General features: G+C 47.5%; 1 protein-coding gene across 1 annotated transcript; it reads right to left on the reverse strand.

Moving 5' to 3' along the window:
- Positions 1-570: 570 nt before the first annotated feature.
- On the reverse strand, positions 571-22,259 carry LOC123483414 (E3 ubiquitin-protein ligase TRIM47-like). Its single transcript, XM_045213393.1, has 3 exons — positions 21,664-22,259; positions 21,173-21,250; positions 571-648 (listed from the first exon to the last, which is right to left on the reverse strand). The coding sequence occupies exons 1-3, from the start codon at positions 22,243-22,245 to the stop codon at positions 571-573; spliced, it is 738 nt and encodes a 245-aa protein (XP_045069328.1). The 5' UTR covers positions 22,246-22,259.
- Between the last annotated feature and the right edge of the window lie 676 nt (positions 22,260-22,935).

Consider the following 22,935-nt stretch of genomic DNA (forward strand, 5'->3'; position numbering starts at 1 on the left):
GCCGGGTAATTTCTCATTTTTTGGGCCATTGTTTGGGCATGTTCAAAACCCTTTATTCTGAGGGCTCTTTGTTGCTTTTTTACCTCTGAGGCAGAACATGTTACTGTACATTCCACCCACTCCTTTGCTAGTTTCAACCCTCCAGTCTTTTCCGGGCCCAAGCTCCCTACCTTTTTGCATGTTGTACAGCCCAGCTTTGAATTTTGCATTAATTTGCTTGGTCTTGAACTGAGCCTCTGTCCAAATTGCACCTGCTCCGGGCACTAGTGTGATGATGATGCTGTCAGTACAGCATAGTGTGGTGAGTTTCAGAGTTGGTCATTAGTCCTCATAGGGGATGGTTTCATTCTATGGAGTAGCAGTGGTCTTCATGACATTGTGCATGTTTTAGATCAAATCCATTGCAGTGAACTGCACAGACTCACTCATCTACAAATCCCCTTGCATCTCAAATAATGACTCACTAAGGGGGCTTTCACACTAAATTGGTTTGGAGCTGGGGGGGTTTTTCGAACTTGTTTGGACTGGTGTGAACACTATACGCACTCGGGAGCACACCAAACAATGCACCTAGGTTGGCTCAAAAGGAGTGGTCTCGTTCCGTTTCCATTCATACCCCTTGGTGCTGTCGTACCGTGGTGTGATTTGCTGCAGGTGTCAACGCAGTCCGGACCAAACACAGGAAAAGATCCAAGCATACAGTATTATTGGTTGTTTGACTGTGAGCATTTGATCAAATGCACGCATTATAATATCTTTGATATCTCTGAAACATGTTGTGAATAGCAGTACATTTATGAGCGCATCTGTAAGGGGCTTAATACAGTTGTATTCCAGACACTAGGTGGCAGCCCACGGGGAATAAAGAAGAAAAGTTAAAGTGGACTGGGGGAGAGGAAGAAAGACTAACAACAAATGCTGTTACAGTATCTCACAAAAGTGAGTCCACCCCTCACATTTTTGTAAATATTTGAGTTTATCTTTTTATGTGACAACACTGAAGAAACAACACTTTGCTACAATGTAAAGTAGTGAATGTACAGCTTGTATAACAGTGTACATTTGCTGTCCCCTCAAAATAACTCAACACACAGCCATTAATATATAAACCGCTGGCAACAAAGTGAGTACACCCCTATGTGAAAATGTCCAAATTGGGCCCAATTAGCCATTTTCCCTCCCCAGTGTCATGTGACTCGTTAGTGTTACAAGGTCTCAGGTGTGAATGGGGAGAAGGTGTGTTACATTTGGTGTCATCGCTCTCACACTCCCTCATACTGGTCACTGGAAGTTCAACATGGCACCTCATGGCAAAGAACTCTCTGAGGATCTGAAAAAAAGAATTGTTGCTCTACATAAAGATGGCCTGGGCTATAAGAAGATTGGCAAGACCCTGAAACTGAGCTAAGATTCAACCACTAGAGACCTCTAGACCCTAAATAGAGTGGTTAGAATATATAAAGGGTAACAGTTGCTCACCTGTAAGGAGACCTAGACCAGTTTAAATGTGTCTCACCTGTAAGGAGACCTAGACCAGTTTAAATGTGGACAAATGAGCCCCAGAGTGTGAACATTAATGCTAGTGTGATGATGATGCTGTCAGTACAGCATAGGGGTGGTGAGTTTCAGAGTTGGTCATTAGTCCTCATAGGGGATGGTTTCATTCTATGGAGTAGCAGTGGTCTTCATGACATTGTGCATGTTTTAGATCAAATCCATTGCGGTCAACTGGACAGACTCACTAATCTACAAATCCACTTGCATCTCAAATATTGACTCACTAAGTGGTCCAGATCAGTGATTCTGTGCCTCTCCTTGATCAGACTGATCCCCTCCAACACACTGATGACGGTTTGTTCCTATAGAACTGAGTCAAGCAGGGCCCAACTGGGCTGGCTAACACTACAGAGCTGAGTCAAGCAGGGCCAAACTGGGCTGGCTAACGCTACAGAGCTGAGTCAAGCAGGGCCAAACTGGGCTGGCTAACGCTACAGAGCTGAGTCAAGCAGGGCCAAACTGGGCTGGCTAACACTACAGAGCTGAGTCAAGCAGGGCCAAACTGGGCTGGCTAACACTACAGAGCTGAGTCAAGCCCAGCAGGGCCAAACTGGGCTGGCTAACACTACAGAGCTGAGTCAAGCAGGGCCAAACTGGGCTGGCTAACACTACAGAGCCGAGTCAAGCCAAGCAGGGCCAAACTGGGCTGGCTAACACTACAGAGCTGAGTCAAGCCAAGCAGGGCCAAACTGGGCTGGCTAACACTACAGAGCTGAGTCAAGCAGGCCAAACTGGGCTGGCTAACACTACAGAGCTGAGTCAAGCAGGGCCAAACTGGGCTGGCTAACACTACAGAGCTGAGTCAAGCAGGACCAAACTGGGCTGGCTAACACTACAGAGCTGAGTCAAGCCAAGCAGGGCCAAACTGGGCTGGCTAACGCTACAGAGCTGAGTCAAGCAGGGCCAAACTGGGCTGGCTAACACTACAGAGCTGAGTCAACCAGGGCCAAACTGGGCTGGCTAACACTACAGAGCTGAGTCAAGCAGGGCCAAACTGGGCTGGCTAACGCTACAGAGCTGAGTCAAGCAGGGTCAAACTGGGCTGGCTAACACTACAGAGCTGAGTCAAGCCAAGCAGGGCCAAACTGGGCTGGCTAACACTACAGAGCTGAGTCAAGCCAAGCAGGGCCAAACTGGGCTGGCTAACACTACAGAGCTGAGTCAAGCAGGGCCAAACTGGGCTGGCTAACGCTACAGAGCTGAGTCAAGCAGGGCCAAACTGGGCTGGCTAACACTACAGAGATGAGTCAAGCCAAGCAGGGCCAAACTGGGCTGGCTAACGCTACAGAGCTGAGTCAAGCCAAGCAGGGCCAAACTGGGCTGGCTAACACTACAGAGCTGAGTCAAGCAGGGCCAAACTGGGCTGGCTAACACTACAGAGCTGAGTCAAGCAGGGCCAAACTGGGCTGGCTAACACTACAGAGCTGAGTCAAGCCAAGTTCTGGAACCATCCTTGAAAGGACAATGTGTAAAGAAAATATCCTAGCCAGTACAGTCCAGTTGTGGACAGCTCTGTTGTGTGGATCTTGTTTCTCCATACCTCTAAATGCCATCTTTCTAGATGGTGCCATTTTCAAATAAAATAAAATAAAATGTAATTAAATTTGTCACATGCGCCGAATACAACAGACCTTACCGTGAAATGCTTACTTACAAACCCTTAAGCAACAATGCTGTTCAAGAAATAGAGTTAAGAAAATATTTACGAAATAAACTAAATTTAAAAAACGAATCAAATCAAAAAGTAACACAATAAAATGACATAACAATAATGAGGCTATATACAGGGGGTCATTCTTGAGGTGGAGTAGCTCTGCCAGTCAATGTGTGGGGGTACAGGTTAGTTGAGGTCATTTGTAAAGTGACTATGCATAGATAAACAGCAAGTAGCAGCAGTGTTAAATCAAAAAGGGGGGGGGGGTGAGTTCAATGTAAATAGTCCGGGTGGCCATTTAATTAATTCTTCCCCCATTCGTTTGGGATTGAGACCTGCAGTCACCTTGATTTAAGACCACTTTTGAGAAGTGTTCCACAGGCAGTAAATCTATTTTAGAATAAATGGAACCTGGATCCATTTCATTCTATTAACATGGCTTGTGTGTGTTATAGCAGTAATGGGGTTAAACTGATATTAAAATGACAACTCCATAGGTGGGTACCAGGTCAGGGAGTTCATCTCTGCTCCCAGCATCCCTGGGACAGTACTGATCAACATAGCTGACCTGATGCAGAGGTGGACCAGTGATGTTTTCCTCTCAGTGGTGAGACTTGCCCTTCCATTTGATACACTGTTAACTCATAAGATCATACAAGATGTTACAGGCTTATTGCATGTGGAAACAGACCTGCATTCAATTACTATTTAAAATCATGTTGAATACTTAATAAGCAGTGCTTGATTGAGTTTTCCTGTTGTAATGGAACCAATAGAAAAGTCCTAAAAGTACAAACATCAAAAACTTTTCTCGTTCAGTTAGTCCCTCCCTGTTTCAGCTAATTATCTTCAGTTTGGTGCCTAGTGAATACGACTCAGGTCTCTATGGAACCATCAATGTAAATTCACCTTAGGTTTTTACTCCTCACTTTCCCTTTCAGGTCCATAGGGTTTTGCTGCCCCCTGCTGGAGACTGGAGAACAAGGCAGTCCCTGGCTTTCTTTGGGCAGCTGGAGGATGAGGCCCTCCTCACCTGTTGTGACGGGTCCAACAAATATCCCCTGGTGAAGGCAGGGTCCTATCTCATCCAACGCTTCAATGACTCTTATGGGAGGCAGTGAGCCTTTCCCATGTTAAGCTATGGAATTAATTGTACAGCATTGGATTGGTGTTGGCATGGGGTAGAGGGAGTTTACATATACCAGTCATTTCCTTTTAAATCCATGAAGGGGAAGTGGACAAGTTCACACTTAGAAAGGAGATAATAGTTCCACACCCCATGTGTCCTGATAACTACAGGAATGGAACCATATTGAGGTTGTCTGCTTTCTATATCGGTTTGAGAGGGAGAGAGAGAGAGAGAGAGAGAGAGAGAGAGAGAGAGAGAGAGAGAGAGAGAGAGAGAGAGAGAGAGAGAGGAGAGAGAGAGAGAGAGAGAGAGAGAGAGAGAGAGAGAGAGAACATCAGGTAAAGTTCTGGAGATGAGTGAATATGTGTGCTTAAAGAAACCCTCCAGTATGGTTAACCCAAGTTAGGCCCAGTATGGACTATCAATACAAGTGACCATTTAGAATGTGACCCAGTTCAATGGGTCTTAACAGAACTGGGGAATGTCAGCCATGAAGTTGTCTAAACACAACTGGAATATAATTTGTTTGTGATTCATTGTTAATGGATTTTCCATTAGGAACACAGGGGGAAAACCTAACACAACAACACACATAACACACAACCAATAAAAACAAAGGGGGAGGAAACCACTAAAGTCATTACCATATTGTCATTTTCTAACGACAGGGAGAAAACATGTAAAATCTAGAAGACTACTTTAGATCTGGTCAGAAGAAGCCTAGTGCACTACGTAGGGAACAGGGTGTCATTTGGGCCAGAGTCAGTAACTCCCCTGGGTATGAATTTGTCTCTATCTTATCTGTCTTCTATATGATGTTCTCCTCTCCTCCTCTCTTCTCTCCTCTATTCACTCTATTCTATCATCCACACCACATGCCAGCTTCAACACAATCCATTTACAAGTTAAAGACACACCTTGGAATAAATAGCAAAGGAAAACTACTACTAGATGGATTTTTTATTTCCCATCACCATGAATCATATTTAATAACGGAACAGTAGCAGACCTAAATTCATCTGTTCCTGACTGGTAGTGGATTAAAAGACCATCCATCTCCAATGATATTAAAGTACAATTCTGAACATTACTGATATACTGAGTGGCAAGTCAAGATATCTGCTGGGTTTTTATTGTTTGGTTAATAGCACCACCAGCTGGACAGGTTTAATGTTGCTTGACTGAGCAGGATGGGAGAATAAAAGATGCCAAACTTAGGGTCGGTTTCCCGGACATCTCCATTGAACATGCTTTTTAGTCTAGGACTAGGCTTCATCTGTGTCCGGGAAACCGGCCCATATAGTTCAATTAGCAAGTAAGTAACACTACCTGTTCCATGATACTGAGGAAAATGACATTGAGACTGAGAACCAATTGAGAAAACATTTCAATGGTTCTGAATGACAACCAACATACATTAACAGCATACATCATGATTAATGTAAATGTAGCCAATTAAAACATTGCATTTGATAAAAATACGTTATTAAGTTTTAATTACACTCTGAAGATTAAATCAGTCAGACAAAAATAATTGTACAGAAAAACAGCATTTTTATCTGGGGACCATCACCACCAGCATGACTAGTATCTATGTGGACGCTACTACAGTTTAACCAGCTCAGCTATAGACTACACCAGCATGACTAGTATCTATGTGGACCCTGCTACAGTTTAACCAGCTCAGCTATAGACTACACCAGCATGACTAGTATCTATGTGGACCCTACTACAGTTTAACCAGCTCAGCTATAGACTACACCAGCATGACTAGTATCTATGTGGACCCTACTACAGTTTAACCAGCTCAGCTATAGACTACACCAGCATGACTAGTATCTATGTGGACCCTACTACAGTTTAACCAGCTCAGCTATAGACTACACCAGCATGACTAGTATCTATATGGACCCTACTACAGTTTAACCAGCTCAGATATAGACTACACCAGCATGACTAGTATCTATGTGGACCCTACTACAGTTTAACCAGCTCAGATACAGCTATAGACTACACCAGCATGACTAGTATCTATGTGGACCCTACTACAGTTTAACCAGCCCAGCTATAGACTACACCAGCATGACTAGTATCTATGTGGACCCTACTACAGTTTAACCAGCTCAGCTATAGACTACACCAGCATGACTAGTATCTATGTGGACCCTACTACAGTTTAACCAGCTCAGCAGTACCAGAGAGATAAAACCCAGGATAGAGGGGCTGAGTGAATGTGGTCTGGAATCTGTGGAGGAGGGTCATTGTGTCAGAGACACTGTAGAAGGACAGAGTACCTGCCTTGTGATCCAGGTACACTCCTACTCTGGAGGACAGAGGGCCTGATACTTTAGTCACAACATTATTGTGTCTGAAAAAAAAACAAATACTATAGCAATCTAAACTCCAGGACTTGTTATTGTATCCAAAATCACCATCTGTCCCTGTTCTGCTGATGTCTTTATATGAGACTGCTGTAACAACATACATCCCACTCCACTCCACCTCCCAGTAACAGCATCCAGACAGACCCTCTCTACACAGAACCTGGTAGTTTGTGAATCTGTCTGGATGAACAGGATATGGTTGGACTTGGTCTGTATAGGTCACCTTTCTGTTCCCTTTAGACAGAGAGAGGTGTGTGTATGCTGTGTTTGGGTCCAGTGTGAGCTGACAGGAATCTGGGAGAAGAGCAGAGCAGAGACCAATGAGGGGAGTTAGAACAATAAGTGAAGTCAGATACTGAATCTACCCTGTCTTTGATTGGAGCACAGCAGAGATCAAATCAGAGAAATATGAGGAGTCAGGTAGATACCCAGTCTTTGATTAGATCTACTATTGCTATATATTTCTAGAGGGATTGTTAGGAGTGTCAGTAAAAAGAGACTGTTAGTTACTTCAGAATAAAGAGACTCACATTGTAAGAACTGTTCTCTGGTCTTGGGCTCTGGAGGCAGTACAACATCCACTATATTCACTACAGACACACAAACACATTCACAGAGAGAGGGAATGTTATCATCATACCATATTCCACATGTATATGACTAGTAGGGGAACTTTCAATGGTCTAAAGTTGATGTTCTTATTATTTTCAACACACCTGTAGTGGAGATCTTGGTCCATTCTCCTTTAAGGACGTCTTCTAGTTTCTCTCTCAGTTCAGACACAGTCTTAATCACATCTCCAAAGTACTGAAGAGGACGGACAACGATGCTGGGTAAGTCTGAAGATACACTGGTACTGGAGAGAGACTGATAACTCTGGAGAGAGAGAGAGAGAGAGGGAGAGAGAGAGAACAGAACCAAATGATTGAGAGTTTCACATTGAGTTTTAATTTTCATATCACATGTATCAAGGCAGTTGAGTTACCTGGAGGAAATGGATGTGATCCTCTGTGTGTGAGAGCTGCTCCAGCTCAGTGCTTCTCTTCCTCAGCTCAGCTATCTCCTGCTCCAGTTGCTCCAGGAGTCCTTCAGCTTGACTCACTTGAGCCTTCTCTTGGGCTCTGATCAGCTCCTTCACCTCAGAGCGCCTTCTCTCAATGGAGCGGATCAGCTCAGTAAAGATCTTATCACTGTCCTTCACTGCTGCCTGTGCAGAGCGCTGTTAAGAGAGAGAGAGAGAGAGACTGACTTGTCTTACTTTAATGAGCCATCCTCATTACACTAACACCCCCCCTCCTAAAAACATATTGCGTGCCACCACAACCTCCACACAATCACATTATCCAGTACCCAACTCCACAGTACAATACACCAACCAGCACCACATTCCAACCGTCCATCCAACCCCTCCTCTCCAGCCGTACAGACAGCCCCCCTGAGCCCCCATACCTCCTGAAACATCTCCACACTGTTGATCATTTTGTACAACTCAAACTCAACCCTAAAGGCGTCAACAGTAATGGCATTACCCTGGCAACACAGAAAAAACATGATGAACAGTCTGTCATTGCAGAAAACGGACACCCTCCCCAACTCCCAGGTCAACCCGAGCCAACCTGCTATTGGTGTCCAGGGCTCCATGTAATACCCTCCACTGGACGACCCTGACCTTTCCAGCACTGGGAGCTTATAGAGCCCCTCCACCTATACCCTGCCATGCTCTCAGCCCCCACAACCCCCTGCCACTGATGCCCCTTCACTCCCACTAAGCTCAGAGTGTTAAAAGTCAGTAAGTCCTCCGGACTCTCCTGCCAGTCCCCAGTCTCTGCTGTCACTTGCAGTGGTGGAAACGGTGGTGGCCCCTCCTCAGGCTGCTCCAGCCCTCAGTACTGCAGCATAGAAATCAGAGACCCCTGCTGTATTGAGTCTCTCCGGCCGCATGATGAAGAGCTGCTGATCCAGCCCCAAACCACCAGCCCTCCTCAACAGAGCACATGCTTGTTCCCTCCAGCCCACCTCCGTACGGTACAGTAGGCTCTGTGCTGCTGAGTCAGAACGCTGCAACCCTGACCAGAAAAAAATTCACTAACTTGCGCTGCAGGTCCACAAGCAGACCACCGGGGGCGTTGAGAATGGCCAATTTAAGCCATAGAGAGGATGCCACCAAGTTGTTGATGATCAGCACCGTCCCTCTGTATGCCACTAGGGAGATGAGCCACCTCCACTTTCGTCAGCCTCGACACCACCGCTTGTGACACTCCTTCCCAGTTCTTCCTATCCCAACCCTCCGAGCCCAGATACACCCCAAGCATCTTGAGCCACTCACAGCCCCACTGCAACCCCCCTGGAAGCTGTGGAGGTGCCCTGTCCCTCCATGCCCCACATAACAGAGCCTCACTCTTGCCCCAGTTTCCCCTAAGCAGAAGACGCCCCCTCGTACACCCTCAAACTATTCTCCAGGGCCTGTAGGTTCTGCTCATCCCCTAACCAACACAGACGGCATCAGCGTATGCTGACACTGCTATGCCTGTCCCCAACCCTATGCCTGGCTCCCACACTCCCTGTAGCCTCCTGCGTAGCAGGCCCAGAAAGGGCTCAATAACAAGAGTGTATAGCTGCCCTGACAGAGGGCATCCCTGGTGAATGCCCCTCCCTACACAGACTGGCCTACTGAGCCCTCCCCACACCTTGACCATACATGAAGCCCCAGCGTACAGCATTTGAACACAGGCCACAAAATTCTCCCCACAACCAAAACAACACATTGAGCAGATATTCATGGTCCACCCTATCAAAGGCTTTCTCCTGATTATGAACAGATTGTCTGTGTTTGAGCGTCCTGGTACACAGTACGTTTGGTCCTTGTGTACAAAAGAGTCCAGGTGGGACTTCAGTCTGTTAACGAGGACCTTGGTAAAGACCTTATAGTCCAAACAGAGCAATGCCACAGGCCTCCAGTTCTTTAAGTCGCTCAAATCTACTTGTTTGGGTTGGAGACTAAAAGCTATCCGTCTACAGCTTAGCGACAGCTCCCCCACCCCGACGCACTCACGCAACACACGTCCTGTAAAATAATTCCCCAGAACTTTTTATAAAAATCCACAGGCAGACTGTCTGAGAGACAGCAGCTGAGAGTTTGTGAAAGGCCAGGGAAATGTCTATTTGATTTATCTGTGACAGAGAGAGTTTGGAAAGGTCTGTGAGCAGAACCTGAGAAAACCCAGGTGTCACGGTTTCGGCCGAGGCTGCTCCTCCTCCTGGTTCGGGCAGGCTTCGGCGTTCGTCGTCCCCGGAATACTAGCTGCCACCGTTGTATGTTTCGTGTATTGATTGCTTTAGTCTGTCTGGTACACCTGTGTCTGTTTGTGTCCTAATTACGTGTCCTATAAGTTCCCTGTTTTGTGTTAGTTAGATTGTGTGTTGTTATTCGCCTGTCGTTGTGCTGCGTGTTTTGTTTCTTGTTTGCTGTTTTAGTGTTTTACGCATGGTGCGTAAATGCTCGCCTCTGATTGTTTCGAGGTAGTTTGTTTACCGTTTCCTTGTTGGATTTTTGAGTAAACTCTGTTGGACTGAGCCTCGGTGTCCTGCGCCTGACTTCCACACCACATACACCTCACCACATGACAGAACAACACACCTTCATGGAGTCAGCAGGAACAGCGGCGGCACCCGATTCCCTGGAATACCGGATTAATTCCCAGGGACGCCATGATCCGGCAACTCGGGGGCCGCTATGGGCGAGGTGTCCAACAGACTGCGCCGTTTGATGAACCGGGAGGTGCCACGCCTTCTCACACCATCCCAGCACCAACGGCCAGTCCTCCTCTCTCAGCACCGGGAACCCAGTGGCATTCGGCTCTCGCTCCCGAGGGCATATGACGGTTCTGCGGCCGGGTGTCAGGGCTTCCTCCTACAGGTAGAACTTTACCTTGCCACTATACACCCGGCGCCCTCGGGATACGAGGCGTCTCCGCCCTCATCTCCTGTCTCTCCGGAGGCGTTGGAGTGGGCCAACGCCGAATGGAGGGGAATAGACGCCACCACCATCACCTACGCAGAGTTTTCCCGCCGCTTCAGGACTGTCTTCGATCATCCACCTGAGGGGAAAGCGGCGGGAGAGCGTCTATTCCACCTCCGACAGGGGGAAGAGGAGCGCACAGGAGTTCGCACTGGAGTTCCGGACATTAGCAGCGGATGCGGGATGGAATGAGAGGGCCCTCATTGACCACTATCGGTGTAGCCTCACGAGAGGACGTTCGTCGTGAGATGGCCTGCAGGGATACCAACCTGTCGTTCGACCAGCTGGTGGACATCTCCATCAGTCTAGACACCCTGCTGGCTACCCGCGGACGTCCCGAGTGGTGGCCGTCCATTCCATCCTCCAGCACCTCCGAGCCTATTCCTATGGAGCTCGGGGGTGCTGGCGCTAGAGAGAGGAGGAGGGAGAACCCGAGGAGGGCCACCCCCTGCACCAACTGTGGCCGTGGAGGACACACCGCGGCCAGGTGCTGGGGAGGGTCTTCTGAGAGAGGGGACACAGGTCACGCACTGGGGAGTCATTTCAGGTGAGTAGGCGCCCCACTTACCCAGAGCTCTCTGTTGGTCACATGAGTATTCCTGTGCGTTTTCCACAGGTGGCACCTCATTCCCAGCATAAGGCGCTAGTAGATTCAGGCGCAGCTGGGAACTTTATTGATCGGGCATTTTGTGCTAGGTTAGAATTCCCCTTTGGCCGGTAGAAGTTCCATTCCCTGTCCATGCATTAGACAGCCGGCCGTTGGGGTCGGGTCTGATCAGGGGATGTCACAGCACCACTGGCGATGACTACGCAGGGGGGTCATGAGGAAATCATTCAGTTCTATCTGATTGACTCTCCCTGCGTACCCAGTGGTGTTGGGGCTTCCTGGTTAAGCACCTACGATCCTACCATAGCGTGGCAACAGAGGGCTCTTATGGAGTGGTCTGCCCAGTATGTAGGGGAGATGTCTAGGTGTTTCCATAGGGGCGACCTCGGTAGAGAGTCCGAACCAAGTGCCCGCACTGCGCATTCCCCCAGTATGAGGATTTAGCACTAGTGTTTAGTAAATCGAGGGCAGTACGGCTACCTCCTCATAGACAGGGGACTGTGCGATAAATATCCAGACTGAAGCAGCTCTTCCCAGGAGTCGTGTGTATCCCCTGTCTCAAGAGGGGAGACTGCGGCTATGGAGACTTACATAGCCGAGTCCGGCACAGGGATACATACGCCCTCTACTTCTCCGGTCTCCTCGAGTTTCTTCTTTGTGAAGAAGAAGGACGGGGGATTGCGCCCGTGTATTGATTACCGTAGTCTCAATCAGATCACAGTAAAATACAGTTACCCACTTCCACTGATTGCGACGATGACGGAGTCATTACGCGAGCCGCGGTTCTTCACAAAGTTGGATCTCAGGAGCGCGTACAATTTGGTGCGCATTAGGGAGGGGGATGAATGGAAAACAGCATTTAGCACCACCTCGGGTCATTACGAGTATCTGCCGTCATGCCGTACGGGTTAATGAATGCTCCTTCAGTCTTCCAATCCTTTGTTGATGAGATTTTCGGGACATGCATGGGCAGGGTGTAGTGGTGTACATTGACGACATTCTAGTGTACTCTTCTACACGAGCCGAGCATGTAGCCCAGGTGCGCCTCGAGTATTGAGACGACTGTTGGAGCATGACTTGTATGTCAAGGCAGAGAAATGCCTGTTCTTCCAGGAGTCCGTCTCCTTTTTTGGGTTATCGGTTGTCCGCGTCTGGCGTGGAGATAGAGGTAGATCGGGTATCGGCTGTGCGTAATTGGCAAACTCCAACCACCGTAAAAGAGGTGCAGCGGTTCTTGGGTTTTGCTAATTACTACCGGAGGTTTATCCGGGGCTTTGGACAGGTTGCAGCTCCCATTACGTCCCTGCTAAAGGGGGGTCCGGTGCGCTTGCAGTGGTCAGCTGAGGCGGACAGGGCATTTGTCAAGCTGAAGAACCTGTTCGCCTCGGCCCCCGGTGCTGGCGCATCCGGATCCCTCTTTGCCTTTCCAAGTAGAGGTGGGACGCGTCCGAGACCGGTATTTGGGCAGTCCTGTCACAACGGTCCGGCACGCCACCTAAGCTCCGCCCCTGTGCGTTCTACTCCAAGAAGCTCAGCTCGGGCGGAGCGCAATTATGACGTTGGGGACAGGGAGCTGTTAGCTGTAGTCCAGGCCCTAAAGGTGTGGAGGCATTGGCTTGAGGGGCTCAACACCCTTTCCTCATTCTGACTGATCACCGTAACCTGGAGTACATCCGGGCAGCTAGGAGATTGAACCCTCGTCAGGCTAGGTGGAACATGTTCCTGACCCGGTTTGTTTTTAAGATCACATACATCCCTGGGTCCCAGAACGGTAAGGCAGACGCCCTGTCCCGGCAGTATGACACAGAGGAGAGGTCCATTGAGCCTACTTCCATACTGCCGGAGTCTTGTCTGGTGGCTCCGGTAGTGTGGGAGGTCGATGCGGAAATCGAAGCGGGCGCTGCGTGCCGACCCTACTCCCCCGAGTGTCCTGTGGGGCGGACGTACGTTCCGCTCGAGGTTCGTGATCGGCTTATTTCTTGGGCTCATACATCACCCTCCTCTGGACATCCTGGTATTGGTCGGACGGTGCACTGCCTTAGCGTGAAATACTGGTGGCCAACGTTAGCCAGGGATGTGAGGGTTTATGTCTCCTCCTGCTCGGTATGTGCCCAGTGTAAGGCACCTAGACATTTGCCCAGAGGTAAGTTACATCCTCTGCCCGTTCCACAACGACCATGGTCCCACCTCTCGGTAGATTTTGTGACCGATCTACCTCCTTCCCAGGGTAATACCACCATTTTGGTCGTTGTGGATCGGTTTTCTAAGGCCTGTCGTCTCCTCCCACTGCCGGGTCTCCCTACTGCCCTACAGACCGCCGAGGCCCTCTTTACCCACGTGTTCAGCACTATGGGGTCCCCGAGGATATTGTGTCCGACCGAGGTCCCCAGTTTACCTCCAGAGTCTGGGGGCTTTCATGGAACGCCTGGGGGTCTCGGTTAGCCTTACCTCGGGTACCACCCAGAGAGCAATGGGCAGGTTGAACGTGTGAACCAGGATGTGGGTAGGTTTTGAGGTCCTATTGCCAGGACCGGCCGGAGGAGTGGTCGAGGTATATCCCCTGGGCAGAGATGGCCCAGAACTCTCTCCGCCACTCCTCCACCGGATTAACACCTTTCCAGTGTATTTTAGGGTATCAGCCGGTCCTGGCACCGTGGCACGAGAGCCAGACCGAGGCCCCTGCGGTGGACGAGTGGATTCGGCGCTCGGAGGAGACGTGGGACGCTGCCCATGTCCATCTGCAGCGTGCCATCCGTCAACAAAGGCGAGCGCCGATCGCCACCGCAGTGAGGGGCCGGTGTACGCACCGGGAGATCGAGTCTGGCTCTCGACCGAAACCTGCCCCTCCGCCTGCCCTGCCGGAAGCTGGGTCGGCGGTTTGTGGGGCCCTTCAAAGTCCTGGAGAAGATTGAACGAGGTGTGTTACAGATTACAACTACCTATTGAGTACAAAAATATTAACCCCTCGTTCCATGTGTCTCTTCTCAGGCCGGTGGTAGCTGGTCCACTCCAAGAGGAGGAGATAGGAGAGACCCCTCCACCCCCCTTTGGACATCGAGGGGCACCGGCGTACAGGGTCCGGACTATATTGGACTCGAGGCGCCGGAGGAGTGGTCTCCAGTATCTCGTGGAGTGGGAGGGTGCAGTCCGGAGGAACGGTGCTGGGTGCCTAGGAGGGACATTCTCGACCCATCCCTCCTGACAGAGTTCCACCGTGGGCATCCCACGCGCCCGGGTCCGCGTCCTCCTGGCCGTCCCCGAGACCGGGGTCGGCGCACGGCTGGAGCCGCGCGTCAAGGGGGGTACTGTCACGGTTTCGGCCGAGGCTGCTCCTCCTCCTGGTTCGGGCAGGCTTCGGCGTTCGTCGTCCCCGGAATACTAGCTGCCACCGTTGTATGTTTCGTGTATTGATTGCTTTAGTCTGTCTGGTACACCTGTGTCTGTTTGTGTCCTAATTACGTGTCCTATAAGTTCCCTGTTTTGTGTTAGTTAGATTGTGTGTTGTTGTTCGCCTGTCGTTGTGCTGCGTGTTTTGTTTCTTGTTTGCTGTTTTAGTGTTTTACGCATGGTGCGTAAATGCTCGCCTCTGATTGTTTCGAGGTAGTTTGTTTACCGTTTCCTTGTTGGATTTTTGAGTAAACTCTGTTGGACTGAGCCTCGGTGTCCTGCGCCTGACTTCCACACCACATACACCTCACCACATGACACCAGGATAATAACAATAATAAAAATAATATGCCATTTAGCAGACGCTTTTATCCAAAGTGACTTACAGTCATGTGCATACATTTTTAAATATGGGTGGTCCCGGGGATCGAACCCACTACCCTGGCATTACAAGCGCCATGCTCTACCAATTGAGCTACAGAGGACCACAGAGTTCTGCCCTCTAAAAATCAGAGTACAACTCCACAGCCTCATCTCCTCACAACAGAAGTTACCCACCCATCAGGCTCCCTCATCTCCCCACAACAGAAGTTACCCACCCATCAGGCTCCCTCATCTCCCCACAACAGAAGTTAACCGCCCATCAGACAAACGTAAAACAAGGGATTTTCTTGGTTTCCCCACTCTGTTTTTCCAACCCCTCTGGTGAAACAGAGAACTGAGCCCTGTACTATAATATAATATAATGTGCCATTTTGCAGACGCTTTTATCCAAAGCGACTTACAGTCATGCGTGCATATATATATTTTTTGTGTATGGGTGGTCCCGGGGATCGAACCCACTACCCTGGCGTTACAAGCGCCGTGCTCTACCAGCTGAGCTACAGAGGACCAGGTGCAGACACATTTATGAAAGCAAAGACAAGGTCATTATTTGGGCTCTAAACACTAACAACCTACCCTTACACACCTATTTTGCTACCCCTGCACTAAGATTTCTGCCATGGCATTTAAATGTTTTTGGTTTACATATTCCCCCAGTCTCTGCCGCCGTTCATGTTAAGGAAGTCTAACCGTGAAATCTCCATAAGAGGTGGGAGGGAAATGACCACAATCAGAAACCAGTAGAGAAGCCCATAAAGCCGCCATGCCAGAAAAAACCATCAATTTAAGCAGATTCTGAAGACATGCCCTTAAGAACCCATGACCCATTTTCTCAGCCTATACCGCTTCCTGGGTGAGAGGACACTAAACCCCTCATTCTTCATCACGTGTTGTACTGACTTTACAAACCTTCCAGGATCAATCAAATAAGACTCCAGCAGAACCTTCTTTTTCCCCTTTAGTCTCCATCAGGAACCTAGAAAGTTATCTCACCGTATATACTGGGCCCTCAGCCTGACTGGCTGTCAGCTCTGGATCCAATGAGCCGTCTGAAAACGAGACCGCCTTGTCCTCCGCTCCCGCAGACTCACCTCCCCCCTCTTCCTCCTCCTCCATTGGCACGGTACCGTCCTCCTCCTCCCCAGTCTCTGCCCCCCCTGCACTTCCCCCTGATCAGAGCCTCTTCCCCAATGACAGGCAATATTTCCTGGGATGAGCCCACCAAGCCTTCGCCCACCGGAGTCTCTGTTACTACAGAAACCTGCCTCAGCTCATGTAGCCCAGCTGCAACCCTCCTCACCACCGCTTTCTCCATGGCCTGCGCACCACCACTTGGCCATGCACTACTACTGTGTAGCTCAGTTGGTAGAGCATGGCGCTTGCAACACCAGGGTTGTGGGTTCGTTTCACAGGAAAACTCCTCCTGCCTGAGCTTTTTACTGTCCCTTTCCACACTGCTAACGCAAGAGGAAGGACTGAAAAAACATTTAACACATTACTGTGAAGTAATATAATGATGATTCATGTTTATTATTACCTGTTTTTATGGTCATGTTTTGAAACTATACTTCATTACTATAATGATTATCAATAAGCCTGAACATTAATTCAGTCACCTCTGGTCGACAAAAACGTATTTTCCTAGTACATTAATTGTAAAATTCATCAACCAGCATCGAGCCACTCTGCCTTCTCACGCAAGCAAGGGGCATGTTGAGGTAAATATGCTAACCGCCAAGGTTGCATTATGTAATTTATTGGTGGGCTGGAAGATGCAGTGTTTTTTCTTTTCTATTCAGAGGCTATTTACTCCCAATATGAGATAATTTTATATAGAAGGTTTTTATAATGCATGTTTACTAGGGTTGAGGTTAGCGCATCTGAGTAGGGATTATTTGGGTTCAATACCTGTCCTACCTATCAATCATATTGCTGCTTGTAGCCTATAACTGATGATCCCCACACTAGAAACACCCAAAACTATCTGTGCTAGCAAACCCTGTGTTCCACCCTCCCCTGTGTAACCTTGAAGTTTGTTAAGAAACAAACACTTGTCTACGAAAAGAGACATGTTTAACGGATTCCGCTTGGCACCCAGCCGAGAGCACACGGAAACCACTTGCAAATTTACCAAAACTAACCAACTACTTGGGGTCTGTTCGTAAGCAATAAACGGAGGCAGATTAGCCACCACAACTCTTATCGAAAGAGGCGACATCTGCACCAACACACCCCTCACAAAAAATCCCACTCACAACAAGACAAACCTTTTTCATTAACACAACCACCGCCTTGTTCATTCTGGATGCAGAGTGCAGATGTTCCGCTCCAACCTGTTCGCCGACCATGAGCAAAACTTCCTCCACACCTTTCTCCGGAACGCACCCGAAGCGACAGCGTTTCTTCTCCACTCGGTTGAGGCCATCACGCCGCCCTAACAAACTACCCCTACTCCCCCCTCAACTCTAAACGATAAACAGTGGAAACTAATAAACAAACCCTCCACCATGAGAAAATAAATTAAGAAAATACGCAAGAACCAAAAGAAAAAAGAATAGTAGCCCTCCTCACGAACCACAAATCTCTCACACAACCTACTTCTTCTTCTATGATATAATGGCGGTCCACAAACCAACGTTAAAGGTTTATGCCGCCACCTACTGTGCTGGAGTGTGTGGTCAACCACGGTTTCCAACATTTCTAAATCCTCCTACCTAACTCAGTACTTCTGAGAAAATAAAGAAGAGCCCTACTAACTTCTAATAGACCCCCCCCCATCCCCAAAATCCCTTCCAAACCCCCCCAACCCCGTCCAACCTCAATGACCCTACACTTCAATCTTTCCCTCTCTTCAACATACTTACAACAATATAACAACACATGCTCCACCGTTTCATCGACCGTACCCCCAGACACAAACCATTCACATGCTTGCCAACCAGATTTAATGACGAGTTCAATGTACAATGTCCTAAGCGCAATCAAGTAAACACCACATCTTCCTTCCTAATCTGACTTTTGAATCTTGGTCCATCGACCTTTCTGTAAAACTGTCAACTATTCATATAAATGCCGGCCCTTGTGCTCAGAGTACCATCTCTTCTGCCACACATCTATCAAAATGGCTCTGATCTTACATTTGGCCTCACCTCTACCCAGTGGAGCATTAATATCAATTATATCTTGATTCAAAGCTCTTTTAGCTAACTGGTCTACAATTTCATTCCCTTCCACACCCGAATGTGCTGGGACCCAGCAGAATCTCACTACTAAACCCATTCTCTCAATTCTCCATAATAACATTAATACCTCCAATAGCAGGTCACTCCTATTAGATTTACCAGATGATAAACTATTCAATACAGACAAAGAATCTGAGTATACTATAATTCTAACAGGTTGTACGTCCTCCACCCACTGGAGGGCAACTATTATCACCCACAGTTCAACTGAGTATACTGACAGTTCATCTGTTAGTCTTCTACATATCTGCACATCAAATTCAGGAACGTAAACACCTGCTCCTGTGAGCCCACTATCTGGCTCCTTGGATCCATCTGTAAAAAGCATAACAACTTTTACCAATGTAATTGTCAACCAGTTTCACTATATCACTGACTTCTGACCAATCTTTCCTTTTCTCTACCAAGGTTAGATCAACAACAGGGTCTGGGAGTAACCATGGAGGAACATCCCCTATCACCACAGAAGGGCCAACCTCCAACTCCCATCATCAAACCACTCTCATCAGCAAGCTTTCCAACTGTCCAACCAAAACCACTGCCTTGTCTACTAGTATATTCCCAACAGTCATCTAGAACAGTAGCAGTGGGATGCTCAACCTCACAGCCTTTCAACCCAATAAGATAATGACCATTTTTTACGCTGTATATCCAAAGGCATCTCTCCTGCCTCCACCAGTAAGGCACATACAGATGTTGATTTAAATGCACCAATACATATCCTTAAAGCTATATACTGGATTCTGTCCAGCTTCTGAAGCCAAGTTTTGCCTTGTTCGATAAACTATACACCCGTAATCAGTTGGCGTCCTGATCAGAGCTCTATAAATATCCATCAACAATTGTTTGTCAGCACCCTATTCATAACCAGAGACCCACACAACCAACTACCGCGAAAGTTAATGAATGAGAGAGACAGAGACATCGTTACAACACTGTACATAGCCATAATATAACGGTTCTTCTTCTTTGGAGTTTAACGGCGGTTGGCATCCAATATGTTGCATTACCGCCCCCAACAGGACTATAATATAAATCCATTATACTTTGTGATACAAAATGGGAAAAGGGGAAATTATAATAATACAAAAAACACCCTTCCAACTAACCCTACACTCATTAAATACCCACTACCCCATTCCACTACTTTGACCCTATCTGCTCCTGCACCATGCCAACGGCCTGGGAGGACGGGACACCACCACTCAACACACCCTGTAACTCTTCTGAAGTCTAATCTTGTATGCCCAAATACTTCTCTGGAAGCTGCCACCACAACATCTATTTTCTGTGATTTACGTTCCATTTCTGCGGTACAGTTCATAACCATTGCTATGAACTCTAAGAAGCTAACTTTACTAAAGCATATATCACTCGTTGGCCTATCCCTCTGTGCTGGCACAGATCTACTACTCACAGGGATCCTCTCAGGATCTCTCACCCTTGACCCATCCTCCTCTACTTCCTTCACTGCCTCAGCATACGACACCTTCTGCACTACTCTGACTCTAGCCACCTCAACCTGCCTCTCTCGCACCGGACACTTCCAATCCCCAGCAACATGGGCATCCCTACAGTTGACACACAACTTTATCCATCGAAACTACACAATCCTCTATCCCATGCCCTCCTGCACACTTCCCACATCTTGGAATCTCCCTCCTACAAACTGCTGCAACATGACCATAAACGTTGCACCTGAATCAGCACAGTGGATTCGGCACAAAAGCTCTAACAGGATAACTGATATATCATAACATGACTTTCTCTGTTAAAGACTCATAACTCAAAAGGACTGACTCCTCTGTTTCACCACGCTCACCACCAGGTCTGTGTTGCACCAAACGGCGGGAATCACAAACACCAGCAGTCTTCAACCTTAATTGCTCCACTTCTACACTTAACGCTACCCCAGAAATTACTCCTTTCAATGGTGCCCTGTTCCTAAGAGCAAAGCAAGAAACAGATCTTGACCAAAGTTGCGTGACACGGAGCGCCCACTCCCTCTGGTCAGAAGAAACACAAACAAATATCACAAGTCCACTACAGGTTACCTTCACTGATTCAACTGCACCCAACTCCTTTCCCACCCACCCTGAAACCACAAATGGATCTGCCAAAAGGTATGGATCCACTTTCTCCTACAATGTAACTCCTACTGCACCAGATTCTTCTTTATCATGTCCATTGATGCCAGGCTCTGGTTCTGAGCTCTTCACCACACCTTCTACCTCACTTAACTCTCCCTCATTCATTTCCATTTCACCTCCAGAACTCAGTCTGGCGAATGGCTCACTCTGTTTGCACTTGAATTATAACATGTGAAATGTCTCTATTACTTTGAAACTTTTGTGAGTGTAATGTTTACTTTTAATTTCTGATTGTTTATTATCTATTTCACTTGCTTTCGCAATGTAAACATATATGTTTCCCATGCCAATAAAGCCCTTTGAATTAAATTGAGAGAGAGAGCTCCATTTTAATGTATAGGGGACTTGAGTCTTTCATGGTTACTCAAGGTTATGTGATGAGGTAACCCCTCTTGCGACATCAAAATCAGTGTCAGCCTAATGGGGATGACCTCTTGGTGAAACAGTCAAGATGTTGGTTTCTCTCCTCAGTAGACCCGGGTTCATATCCCGCCGGTTACATTAAGCAGTCTATTCTCTGAAAGGGGTCCAGACAGCCTGTTCCCAACAGTGGGGTCAGTGGGATTGGATAGGGGCATCTCTCTCTCTCTGACTGGAGGAGAGAAGTGAAATAGTGTGTCTCCTCTGGTCAACAATACTCACCTTGAGAGACTCCACAGCCTGTTGGAGCTCCTTCAGCTCCTTCTCTCTCTCCTGGAATCTCTCCTGGACCTTCTGCTGACTCATCCAAAGCTGCCTCTGTGGAGAATCACTCTTCAATGAGCTATCAAGCTTTATTTGTCCAGTAGATCAATAGTATAGTAATGGGACATAGGGCACATTGAAGATAGGGATTAAAATGTTGAGGAAGTGTCTGTGTGAAATTATATAATTAAGTTATTATGTGAATGATTATAGTTTTAACAGTGCACAAAACAGGGGAGCTGATTGGGTGTTTGATAACGAATGATAATGGTGTTTGACTTTAGAAAATGGTGATACATTTGGAGAATCTGGGTTAGCATATCTATATAATCAAGGTTTGTGTTCATATTTGTTCTGCCGTGGATCGATATAATTTGAATGATCTCATATTCAAACAGCCTTAGTTCCTACTGTATCTTTAATTCTTTGTTTATCAGACAGTCACCATCAAGTTGTTCTGGTCTTACCTGTTTCCCAGTCCTCTCTGCTGCAGCTGACACTGTATCATGGCCTTTATGTTCATCCATTGTACACAGCAGACAGATACACTGCTGATCGGTACGACAGTAAACCTCCAGCAGTTTGTCATGATGAGAGCAGATCTTCTCCTGTAGTTGTGCGGTGGCTTTGACCAGCTTGTGCTTCTTCAAAGCAGGAAATTCATAGTGAGGTTGGAGGTGAGTCTCACAGTAAGAGGCCAGACACGCCAGACAGGACATGAGGGCTTTCTGCTTTCTGGTCCCAGTGCAGAAATCACACGCCACATCTCCAGGTCCAGCATAGCACAGAGCAGGAGGGGGAGCAGCCTGGAGTCCTGTCTTCTTCAGTTTCTCCATCAACTCAGCCAACATGTTATTTTTCCTCAGATTAGGCCTTGGAGTGAAGGTCTCTCTGCACTGAGGACAGCTATAGACCCCTTTCAGATCATCCTGATCCCAGCTTTCTTTAATACAGCCCATACAGTAGCTGTGTCCACAGGCAGTAGTCACCGGATCCTTCAGTAGATCCAGACAGATGGAGCAACAGAACAGTTCCTGATTCTCTGCCATTTCGGTGCTCTCTCCCGTAGGTTAAGCAATGGCAGTGTCAAAGATAACTTTCTGTTTCATGGAACTCTACACCAGAGGACAGGAGGGGCTTCCTACTTGACTGTGTACTCTGTATGTAGAGGGGTGTGTTTTCTTTGATAAGGAAGTGTGACAGAGTGTTGGGTAGTAGCCAGAGATGTTCAGTATTTCTCTTACATCTATTTGAAATACGTATTTTAATTACTTCTGAGTATTTTGTCATTTGAATCACACTGGGCTGAACTAAACTTTTCAAAATACTAAATACTTTTCTATACCATTTTTTTTTATTGTGATTCACATTTTGCATTAATTGAAAGTCGCTCTGGACAAGAGTGTCTGCTAAATGATTACAATGTAAATGTAAATGCAAAAATTAATAATTGCAATCACTGAAAAACTCAATTTAAAGGGATTCTTCGGGATTTAGGCAATGAAGCCCTTTATCTATTTCTCCAGAGTCAGATGAACTCATGGACACCATTTTAATGTCTCTGCATCCTGTATGAAGGAAGTTAGAGGTCGTTTTGGGAGCCAATGCCAACTAGCGTTAGCGCAATGACTGGAAGTCTATGGCATGCTAGCAGTTACTATAGACTTCATAGCGCTAATGCTAGTTAGAAACTTCCTTCAAACTGTAGAGACAAATAAATGGTTCCATTCATTAATTGA

This window comes from Coregonus clupeaformis, unplaced genomic scaffold (assembly GCF_020615455.1).
Source record: "Coregonus clupeaformis isolate EN_2021a unplaced genomic scaffold, ASM2061545v1 scaf0108, whole genome shotgun sequence".
NCBI classification, from domain to species: domain Eukaryota; kingdom Metazoa; phylum Chordata; class Actinopteri; order Salmoniformes; family Salmonidae; genus Coregonus; species Coregonus clupeaformis.

Excerpts from the sequence above, each read along its gene's own strand:
- LOC123483414 (XM_045213393.1), bottom strand. The coding sequence starts at position 22,245 with ATGGCAGAGAATCAGGAACTGTTCTGTTGCTCCATCTGTCTGGATCTA. Across the intron at positions 21,251-21,663 it reads CAGAGAGGACTGGGAAACAG|AGGCAGCTTTGGATGAGTCA; the intron begins GTAAGACCAGAA and ends GATTCTCCACAG. Across the intron at positions 649-21,172 it reads AGCTGAAGGAGCTCCAACAG|CAAATCACACCACGGTACGA; the intron begins GCTGTGGAGTCT and ends TGACACCTGCAG.